The 11075-nt window shown below is 47.8% G+C and overlaps 1 protein-coding gene across 3 annotated transcripts in view; it reads left to right on the plus strand.

The window, feature by feature from the left end:
- fndc3ba (fibronectin type III domain containing 3Ba) overlaps window positions 1-10632 on the plus strand; it is a 411236-nt gene extending 400604 nt beyond the window's left edge. For all 3 annotated transcript variants that reach the window (XM_070882439.1, XM_070882441.1, XM_070882440.1), the window contains exon 26: window positions 10079-10632. In XM_070882439.1, coding sequence (XP_070738540.1) covers window positions 10079-10390 — 312 coding nt within the window. In that variant the 3' untranslated portion in view covers window positions 10391-10632. The remainder of the gene's footprint in view (window positions 1-10078) is intronic.
- Window positions 10633-11075: the final 443 nt, after the last annotated feature.

Genomic DNA, 11075 nt, shown 5'->3' on the forward strand with positions numbered 1-11075 from the left:
TGCATGGACTTTTGGCTTGACCTTATATTTAGGCTTATGTGTAGACTTCTGCCTTGATCCACTCTGCCTGCACTTTTGAGAAAAGTGGTTTTGTTTGCCACAACTTGTGCAGGTCTTCCCATATGCTGGGCATTTAGTATTTGACTTTAGCTCATGTCTTTTGCCACAATATTTACAATTGTTTGTGAATTCTTTGTCTGTGAATTCTTTCTTTGTGGGTCGGGGTTTCTGTCTGACATCTTCAGACTCTAAATCTTTTTTAATGAGCTTCATGGATTTCATTTGAGCAACTGTGGCCTCTGTAGCTTTACAGAGCATCACACATTTATTGAGCGTTAGGCTTGATTCTTGCAACAGCCTCTTAGACAGAGTCTTATCAGATATTCCGCAGACTTATGCGGTCTCTGACGAAATCATCCCTCAAATTGTCGAAATCACCTGACGATGCCAGCTCCCTCACTTTCACGAGATATCTGTCAAAACGCTCGTGCCCTTGCACACCGTTGTTAAACTGATACCGTTCATAGATGATGTTGGTTTTACTTTTACAGTGCTCTTCCCAGAGCTTCAAAATAATCTGTTTCCTGCAGGTCTTCCTCTGATTTGTGGGGAAGATTATTGTGGATATCTAGGGCATCTCTGCTAATGGCAGTGATAAACGTTGCAACCCTAATTCTATCTGTTTTTTTCCACAATATTCGTGATAACTTCATAGCTGTCCCACAGCTGTTTGAATTTTTTCCAGTTGTCTTTCAAGTCGCCGGTCACCTGCAATGGAGGTGGGAGAGGAATGTGCGCGGGAGTTGGCACCATGGTGGTCATGATAGCTCGCTACAGTTTAGAACTTTGAGTTTGTCACATGCATGTATATAGCTCAAATACCCAGAGGACTAGAACAAGTCTGACAGTAAAATATCGTGGCCATGTAATTGTAGGAATACTTTTTCAGTCGTGGCTCTAGAATATCTTATGCCACTTTAAGTTTACTTTGCTAATGCCTCTCGATTATTTTGCAAGTTTATGACTATTGCCCACCACGGATCCACGTGCGATGTGTAGGAAGCATACTCTGCACTGTGCTGCATAACGTCGATTTCGATCGGCTCGAAAAAGTCTTATGGTTCCAATATTTCAGTCGTAGCTGCATTCGATGAAAGATCGGAAGTCTCTGCTTCTGACACTATTTTATAGTCCCTTGAATACTCTTAGTTCAACATAACTCTATTTATTTGGGAGATCTCAGTCAGCTATGTGGAGCTTAAGATGGCGTTCCTTCACAGACCCTCTTTCTCAATACAGCTCCCTATACCTCCTAGCTAGAGGGCGCTATACATTATCTCGTTACACCCTCCATCCACTGTGCCAAGGTGTCTCTTTACCCCCCCAAGCAGCACAGGTGAAAATTTGCCCCAGTATTTGAACCTACCTTAATCAATAGCTCAGTGGAGTTGTACTGAGCCCTGCAGACCAGGCAGATCGCAGGCTCGAATCTGCGATGATGTAGCCAGGACCGGGAGTGCGATGGCAATGCAGTTGGGCCTGAGCTACGGAGGGATGGGTACAGGATTGCGATGCTCTCCATTGGCGAATAGCTGCCCAACACTTATTGAATGAGCTCTCGTTTGAGAGTTTGTGAGGCATTCGAGGTGGCACTCCTCAATAGAGGAGATTGAGAGATGACCTGATCGAGGTTTTTACACTGTTAAAAAGATTCGCTAGGGTAAATGCAGAGAGACGATTTGCTCTGGTGGGGGAATCGGGAACAAGGGGGCACAGTCTTAAAACTAGAGCTATGCCATTTAGGAAGGAAATCGGGAAGCGCGTCTTCACACAAAGAATAGTGGAAATCTGGAACTCTCTCCCTCAAAAGGCTGTGGATAGTGGTGCTCCATTGGAGTGTTCAAGATCTAGAACACTAGAGTTCCGTTAGGTAAGGGTATCGAGGGATATGGTGCTAAGGCGGGTAGATGGAGTTAAGATACAGATCAGCCACGATCTGATTGAATGGCGGAACAGGCTCGAGGAGCTGACTGGCCCTCCTCCTGTTCCTGTGTTCCACTCGTGAAACTATCAGAGTGCCTTTGGGAGAGGAGAGGAGCAAAGTGGAGAGGAGGAAGAAAGTATTAAATCGGTTCCTTTCGCACAGACTACAGGCACAATAAATCAAGTAGGAAATGCAAAGAATCATTGGCAGAGTATCTTGCATTCTCTGGCGTACAATGTGGGTGATTGAAAGGTGTGTATCAGCTTGCAGTGGCCCAGGGAAAGGGGAGAGTAATAACAGTTCCCCTTGAGTGCATGTGGAGCCCGTTGCTTTGACGACAGTATCTACAGGAGGCCTTCACCCACGTCAGAGCCTCACCGGTAGTAAACAATGATTAGCAAGCAGGAAGCTACTCGAAGTTGTTGATAAGTGTTTATTAGACTTTTGTGTGTTGGGGGGGAAAAAAATATGTGCACTGCTCATTCTCAGATATTGTGAATACGGGAACATTAATTGGAAGGGCAGATACTTCACTGTGGGGGAGGGGAATTAACATAACAACAACTTGTATTTATATAGTGCCTTTAACATCGTGAAATAGCCCAAGGCGCTTCACAGGAGTATTATGAGATTACAAAAAATTGACACTGAGCAGCATAAATAGAAATTAGCGCAGGTGACCAAAAGCTTGGTCAAAGAGCTGTTTTAAGTAGTGTCTTGAAGGAGGAAAGAGAGGTAGAGAGGCAGGCAGGTTTAGGCAGGGAGTTCCAGACCTTGGGACCTAGGCAACAGAAGGCACAGACAACAGTGGTGGAGCGATTATAATCCAGGATGCTCAAGAGGGCAGAGTTAGAGGAGCGTAGACATCTCGGGGTTGTGGGGCTGGAGGAGATTACAGAGATAGGGAGGGGTGAGGCCATGGAGGGACTTGAAAACGAGGATGAGAATTTTGAAATCAAGGCATTGCTTAACTGGAAGCTAATGTAGGTCAGTGAGCACAGGGGTGATGGGCGAGCAGGACTTGGTGCGAGTTGGGACATGGGCAGCCAAGTTTTGGATCACTTCTAGTTTACGTAGGGTACAATGTGGGAGGCCAGCCAGGAGTGCGATGGAATAGTCAAGTCTAGAGGCAACAAAGGCATGGATGAGGACTTCAGCAGCAGATGAGCTGAGGCAGGAGTGGAGACAGACAATGTTACGGAGATAGAAATAGGCGGTCTTAGTTATGCTGCAGATATGTGGCCAAAAGCTCATTTCAGGGTCAAATATGACACCAAGGTTGCGAACAGTCTGATTCAGCTTCAGACAGGAGTTGGAGAGAGGGATGAAGTCAGTGGATAGGGAACAAAGCTTTTGGCGGGGACTGAAAACAATGGCTTCGGTCTTCCCAATATTCAATTGGAGAAAATTTCTGCTCATCCAGTCGGACAAGCAGTCTGAGAATTTAGAGTCCGTGGAGGGGTCGAGAGAACTGGTGGCGAGATAGAGCTGGGTGTCATCAACGTACATGTGGAAACTGATGCTGTGTTTTCGGATAATGTCATCAAGGGGCAACATATCGATGAGAAATAGGAGGGGGCCAAGGATAGATCATTGGGGGACACCAGAGGTAACGATGCGGGGGCGGGAAGAGAAGCCGTTGCAGGCGATTCTCTGGCTACGATTAGATGGATAAGAATGGAACCAGGCGAGTGCAGTCCCACCCAACTGGACAGCGGTGGAGAGGTGTTGGAGGAGGATAGAGTGGTCAACCGTGTCAAAGGCTGCAGACAGGTCAAGAAGTACGCGGAGGGATAGTTTACCTTTGTCACAGTCAAACCGGATTGGAGGGATTCCAACATGGGCACGGATTTGGGAGGCGATGACTCGATCAAGGACTTTGGAGAGGAAAGGGAGGGTGGAGATGGGGCGGTAGTTTGCAAGGATGGAAGGGTCGAGGGTTGTTTTTTTGAGGAGAGGGGTGAAGACGGCAGATTTGAGGGAGCGGGGGACAGTACCTGAGGAGAGAGAACCGTTACCAATGTCAGCTAATACGGGAGCCAGAAAAGGAAGTTGGATGGTCAGCAGTTTCGTGCGAATAGGGTCAAGGGAGCAGGAAGTGGGTCTCATGGACAGGATGAGCGTGGAAAGGTCATGAGGGGAGATCGGAGACAAACTGGAGAGAGATGCAAGTTCAGGGCTAGGGCAGGGGGATCCTTAGAGCAAGTTTGGCCTGGTGGGCTAGGGGAAGGAAGGGAAGAGGCAGAGACAGCTGAACGGATGGTCTCAATCTTAGAGACAAAGAAGTCCATGAGCTATTCACACTTATTGTCGGAGGTGAGGGTGGAGACTGGGGAGTGGGACTTAAAAAGGCCTGACTGACATCCTTAATCGGTGGCTTAGGAAAACCTAGAGCAGAATTATGGGCAAATAAACTTGTTGATAAAAGTTTTAAAAAAACGAAATACTTGCATGTATATAACTCCTTTCACGACCTCGGGATGTCCCAAAGTGCTTTACAGCCAAAGAAGTATTTTTGAAGTGTAGTTGTTGTTGTAAAAAAGTGGCAATCAATTTGTGCACAGCAAGCTCCCACACACGGCAATGTGATAATGACCCAGATAATCTGTTATCGTGATGTTGATTGAAGGATAAATATTTGCCAGGACACTGGGGAGAACTCCCCTACTCTTCTTCGAAATAGTGCCGTGGGATCTTTTACGTCCACCTGAGAGGGCAGACGGGGCGTCGGTTTAACACCTCATCCGAAAGACGACACCTCCGACAGTGCAGCACTCCCTCAGTACTGCACTGGAGTGTCGGCCTAGATTTATGTGCTCATGTCCCTGGAGTGGGACTCGAACCCACAACCTTCTGACTCAGGTGAGTGTGCTACCCACTGAGCCACAACTGACACTGGAACATAAGAATTGGAGCAGGCATAGGTCATATGGCCCCTCAAGTCTGCTCCGCCATTCAATAAGATCACGGCTGATCTCCTACCTCAACTCCACTTTCCCGCCCGATCTCCATATCCCTCGAGTCCAAAAATCTATCGATCCCAACCTTGAATATACTCAACGACTGAGCATCCACAGCTCTCTGGGTAGAGAATTCCAACGATTCACCACCCTCTCGGTGAAGAAATTTCTCCTCATCTCAGTCTTAAATGGCCGACCCCTTATCCTGAGACTGTGCCCCCTGATTCTAGACTCTCCAGCCAGGGGAAACAGCCCCTCAGAATCTTGTATGTTTCAATGAGATCACCACTCATTCTTCTAAACTGCAAAAAATATAATCCCAATCTACTCAATCTCTCCTCATAGGTCAGGCCTCTCATCCCAGGAATCAATCTAGTGAACCCTCATTGCACTACCTCTGAGGCAAGTATGTCCTCCCACAGATAATGAGACCAAAACTGTGCACAGTACTCCAGGTGTGGTCTCACCAAAGCCCTGTATAATTGTAGCAAGATATAGCGCCTTTAATGTAATAAAATGCCCCAAGGCGTTTCACAGGAGCGTTGACGAACAAAATTTGACACCCAGCCACATAAGGAGATATTCGGACAGGTGATCAAATGCTTGGTCAAAGAGATAGGTTTTAAGGAGCATCTTAAAGGAGGAGAGAGTGAGGTTGAGAGGTTTAGGGAGGGAATTCCAGAGCTTAGGGCCCAGGTAGCTGAAGGCACGACCGCCAATGGTGGAGCGATAAAAATCGAGGATGCGCAAGAGGCCTGAATTGGAGGAGCACAGAGATCCGGGAGGGCTGTGAGGCTGGAGGAGTTTACAGAGATAGGGAACGGTGAGGCCATGGAGGGATTTGAAAACAAGGATGAGAATAGTTGAAAATAAGTTACTTTATTTAGCCTGGTTGTTATGGGGGTGTGAGGATAGTTCTAGCATTATGTCCACAATAATACAACTGTCTACCACACTGTTGGATCAAATTAACTTTACTTATAGTCCAAGGTGGTAATTTAACATCGAGGTTCTTTCCCTGACCTGTGGGAGCTGGGTGTTTGTATATTATTTTTTGAACAGATGGATGTGATTTAGAACTGTCCCATTCCATCACAGTAATGGGTTTCATATCAGTGTGCGTAGATATATTTGCAGTATTGATGCATTGCAAGATCTCATCGGCCACTGCACAGATCTGTAAATGATGTTAAACTTCTCAAAACTGGTTCGTAAATGAACTTTGTAACGAGATATCTCACAGAACCAGGGGCCTTGATACAGAGGTTCGGGTGTATGGTATCAGTGCCATAGCGTGGATAGAAAGATGGTTGACTGAATAGGGGCCAAAGGAAATAGTGTAGGCCAGGGGTCAGTGCTGGGTGCACTTTCAGTCTCAATCTAAGTAGGTCATGTAGCCCTAAAAAAGAAAGAAAGCAAGACTTGCATTTATATAGCGTCTTTCACCGCCATCGGCCATCCCAAAGCGCTTTACAGCCAATGAAGTACTTTTCGGAGTGTAGTCACTGTTGTAATGTGAGAAACGTGGCAGCCAATTTGCACACAGCAAGCTCCCACAAACAGCAATATAACGACCAGATAATCTGTTTTTTTTGTTATGTTGATTGAGGAATAAATATTGGCCCACAACTCTGGGGATAACTCCCCTGCTCTTCTTCGAAATAGTGCCCATGGGATCTTTTATGTCCAACCGAGAGGGCAGACGGAGCCTCGATTTAACCTCTCATCCGAAAGATGGCACCTCCAACAATGCAGCACTCCCTCAGCACTGCACTGGATTTTTTTGCACTCAAGTCCCTGGAGTGGGACTTGAACCCATAAGCTTTTGACTCAGAGGAAAGTGTGCTACCCACTGAACCACAGCTGACATGGGCATAAGGGACTGACAGCAAATGTAGGAAGCTTGACAAAAAGCAAGGAGGATCTCAGAATTAACAGGATGTGCAAGCAGGTGGCAGATGCAGAGAGGTGCGCGGTAATACATTTTGTGAGGAAAAAACAAATGACAGAAGCATAACCCCAAAGGAATGATGCGAAAGGGTTTGGAGGCTCAGAGTGACCAAGGGAACAAATAGATAATACCTTAAAAAGGTGATTCTGCTCCACCTCCTCTGCTGAATTTTTGTCTCTCTCTCATGTTGACTCTGCTTCCTTTCTTGTGTGTTATCTTTTTTTCCCCACTCTCCTCCCTGTCTCGTGCTGTCTCTCTCACGCTGACTCTGCCTCCTCTCTCGTGCTATCTCTTCCAACTCTCTTGTGCCATCTCTGTCCCTTCCCTCATTCTGCCTCCCTCTCTTGTTCGGAGTGTCTCTCTTTTCACTCTCTGTCTCACCCTGCCACTCCTCCCTCTCACGCTATCACTCTTTTTTAACTGCTCTTTCGTACAGTCTCATTCTCTCTCCTCCTCTCATGCAATGTTTTTCTCCCTTACATCATATGCTGTATCTCTCTCTCTCTCCCCTCATGCTGTTTCTCTCTCTCCTATCTTTGTTTCCTCCCTATCTCATTCTGTTTCTCTCTTTATTCTCCCTTGCTAATCCTACTCCCTCTCTCATACTGTTTCTCTTTCTCTTACTATCTCTCTCTCCTTCTATCTCTCTCTCCTTCCACTCTCATTCTGTTTCGTTCCTCTCTTACTATCTCTCTATCCTTCCTTGCTTGTGTTGTTTCTCTCTCTCTCTCCTCTTTCTCTCTCTTGCTATCTCCCGCTCTCATGCTCCCTCCCTCCATATTTGAATCTTTAATGAAAACGTGTTTAAATTGGGGGTAGTGCAATGAATGAACACGAAAGTAAGCTTTTCATTGTCATTTATGTTCTCCCACCCCCAGAGGCAATACCAGATATCCATTCCATTCCCTAACCCGGACGTCTCAAAGCACTTTACAGCCAATGAAGTACTTTTGGAGCATACTCACTGTTGTAATGTGGGAAACGCGGCAGCCAATTTGCGCACAGCAGGCTCCCACAAACAGCAATGTGATAATGACCAGATATGTTGATTGATGGAGAAATATTGGGCCAGGACACTGGGGATCACTCCCCTGCTCTTCAAAATAGCACCATGGGATCTTTTATATCCGCCTGAGGGGGCAGACGAGGCCTTGGTTTAACGTCTCATCTGAAAGACGGCACCTCCGACAGTGCAGCGCTCCCTCAGTACTGCCCCTCCGACAGTGCAGTGCTCCCTCAGTACTGCCCCTCCGATAGTGCGGCGCTCCCTCAGTACTGCCCCTCCGAAGGTGCAGCGCTCCCTCAGTACTGCCCCTCCAACAGTGCAGTGCTCCCTCAGTACTGCCCCTCCGACAGTGCGGCGCTCCCTCAGTACTGCCCCTCCGACAGTGCGGCGCTCCCTCAGTACTGCCCCTCCGACAGTGCGGCGCTCCCTCAGTACTGCCCCTCCGACAGTGCGGCGCCCCCTCAGTACTGCACTGGGAGAGTTGGCCCAGATTTTTGTGCTCAAGTCTCGGGAGTGGGACTTGAACCCACAACCTTCTGGCTCAGAGGCTCGTGTGCTAACAACTGAGCCACAGTTGACTCTGATGCTGACCTCTGACGTGTCCGAGCAAACCCCGCTACAAGAAGGCGGCCCACCACCACTTCCTTCTCCAGACAGTTAGGGACGGGCAATAAATGCTGGCTTTGCCAGTAATGCCCACATCCCATGAATTTATTTTTAACGGTAAGGTAGTTGGGTCGGGTTGAGATCCCTCAGAAACGTGAGATGCTTATTGGGCAAAAAGGTCTGTTTTTTTTCTGTCCCTAAACATCCTTCTATTGAGTGTAAGTAAAGCTGGCCCTCCAACACAGAGAACTTGGGCTGTTCCATAACAAGGCTGTACTGCAGCAGTTATGTAAGGGACATATATATTATATATATATAAAGGACAAGTTCAGTGTAGTGCGTCTCTGAGCGATTATATTCTAATGATCTGTCATTTTATTCACAAAAGCCGAGAAAAGACATCCCATTGTCACTGCAATTACTTCTTTGTCCCTCTGCAGCTTTGGCAGTTTCTCGCCGGGAAGCCTTTAAAGAACTAGTGTGTGAGCATTTTATTGACCCAGTGAGTCAGCCTCTGTTATTGCCTGTGCAGCACTCCTTCATTTTGTTCCTGTGTCCAGGAGTGTTGTTGGACTAAACACTTCACATTTTGTACTCTAGACTGAGTCTGTGCTTTCATTGTACTGTGACAGCATGTTTACGACAAGCCAGTACATTTTCGTGCAATTAGCACTCGTATATACAGCACTAACCGGTAAATAATGTCTAACACTCATACCAGGGAGCGCGATTAGTTTGGGATTGATACAGGGCTATGGGGAGAGAGTGGGGCAGTGGGATCAGTTTGGGATTGATACAGGGCTATGGGGAGAGAGCGGGGCAGCGGGATTAGTTTGGGGATTGATACAGGGATATGGGGAGAAAGCGGGGCAGTGGGATTAGTTTGGGGATTGATACAGGGATATGGGGAGAGAGCGGGGTAGCGGGATTAGTTTGGGGATTGATACAGGGATATGGGGAGAGAGCGGGGTAGCGGGATTAGTTTGGGGATTGATACAGGGATATGGGGAGAGAGCGGGATTAGTTTGGGGATTGATACAGGGATATGGGGAGAGAGCGGGGTAGCGGGATTAGTTTGGGGATTGATACAGGGATATGGGGAGAGAGCGGGGCAGCGGGATTAGTTTGGGGATTGATACAGGGATATGGGGAGAGAGCGGGATTAGTTTGGGGATTGATACAGGGATATGGGGAGAGAGCGGGATTAGTTTGGGGATTGATACAGGGATATGGGGAGAGAGCGGGGTAGCGGGATTAGTTTGGGGATTGATACAGGGATATGGGGAGAGAGCGGGGCAGCGGGATTAGTTTGGGGATTGATACAGGGCTATGAGGAGAGAGCGGGGCAGTAGGATCAGTTTGGGGATTGATACAGGGCTATGGGGAGAGAGCGGGGCAGCGGGATTCGTTTGGGGATTGATACAGGGATATGAGGAGAGAGCGGGACATTGGGATCAGTTTGGGAATCACTCTCGCACAGAGCACAGACACAATGGGCCGAATGGCCTCCTCCTTTGCTGCAAGCCCTGTGTGGTCCTCGGTTGCTGACCAGGAGCTCTTTTCTTTCCCAGGTGTACAAGGGGGAGGACACATCATTCCAGATCTCAGGCCTTCAGACGAACACCGACTACCGGTTCCGGGTCTGTGCCTGCCGCCGCTGCCAGGACATGTCGCAGGAGCTGACCGGACCCTTTAGCCCTTCCGCCATCTTCACGCTGAGGAGGAAGGAGTCCCCTCCGGCAGGCGAACTGCGGACCGCGGAGGTGGCCAAAATGAGGAGCGTGATGCCCAGCGATGAGCAGTTTGCCGCCCTCATTCTGGCGGGTTTTGCCAGCTTATCCATCTTCATCGCCTTTGTTTTGCAGTATTTCATCATGAAGTAACGGAGGGCGAAAGAAGCAAAGAAACGTTACGCATATAATTCTTGAGGTATAAACTTAGCCACATACTAGTGCCAGCGAAACTCATTTAAAAATATTCCTTTGTTGAACTTCTATTAATCGTCTTTTATTTTTTAATTTCGTTATTAATATTTTTTTCCCTCTTCCGATTTTTATTTTGTTCGAGCCCCTGTGCGGGCGCCAAATTTAACAACAACAAAAAAAAATGGGGGGGTTGCGAGGGGGGGGGGCGAAGTGAAAAGTAAACCCACACTGGCTCTTTCCTGCACCTTTTTTTTTCCGGAAATGACTTTGACCCCTTTCACCGCGCGCTGCTTGGCACCATCCCCCGAGACGCGTCAAGCGGGCGCTGCCCTCCCGCGCGCGGCGTTGGGTTCTCAGCTGCGGGAGGTGGCTGTGAGCGAGTTAAAGTCGTCTCCCTGCCGACGGTTTAGGTGGAGGTTTTAGCATTTTTTTTATATATATATATATATACAAAAATATATATTTTTTAAGAAAATATTTACGCTGGGAGGGAGGGGGGGCGGGGTGGGGGAGGGGGCAGGGAGCAGAGAGAGAACAAGCTTCAAATTGTTCGAAAGCGTTCATCGACTCGAAGGAGCCCGGGGTAGTTTTTTTTGTACATTTAAAGAGCGTACTTGCAGGAAAGGCAGTGAGCACCATCTTT

The sequence above is a fragment of the Pristiophorus japonicus genome, chromosome 6 (assembly GCF_044704955.1).
Source record: "Pristiophorus japonicus isolate sPriJap1 chromosome 6, sPriJap1.hap1, whole genome shotgun sequence".
NCBI lineage: Eukaryota > Metazoa > Chordata > Chondrichthyes > Pristiophoridae > Pristiophorus > Pristiophorus japonicus.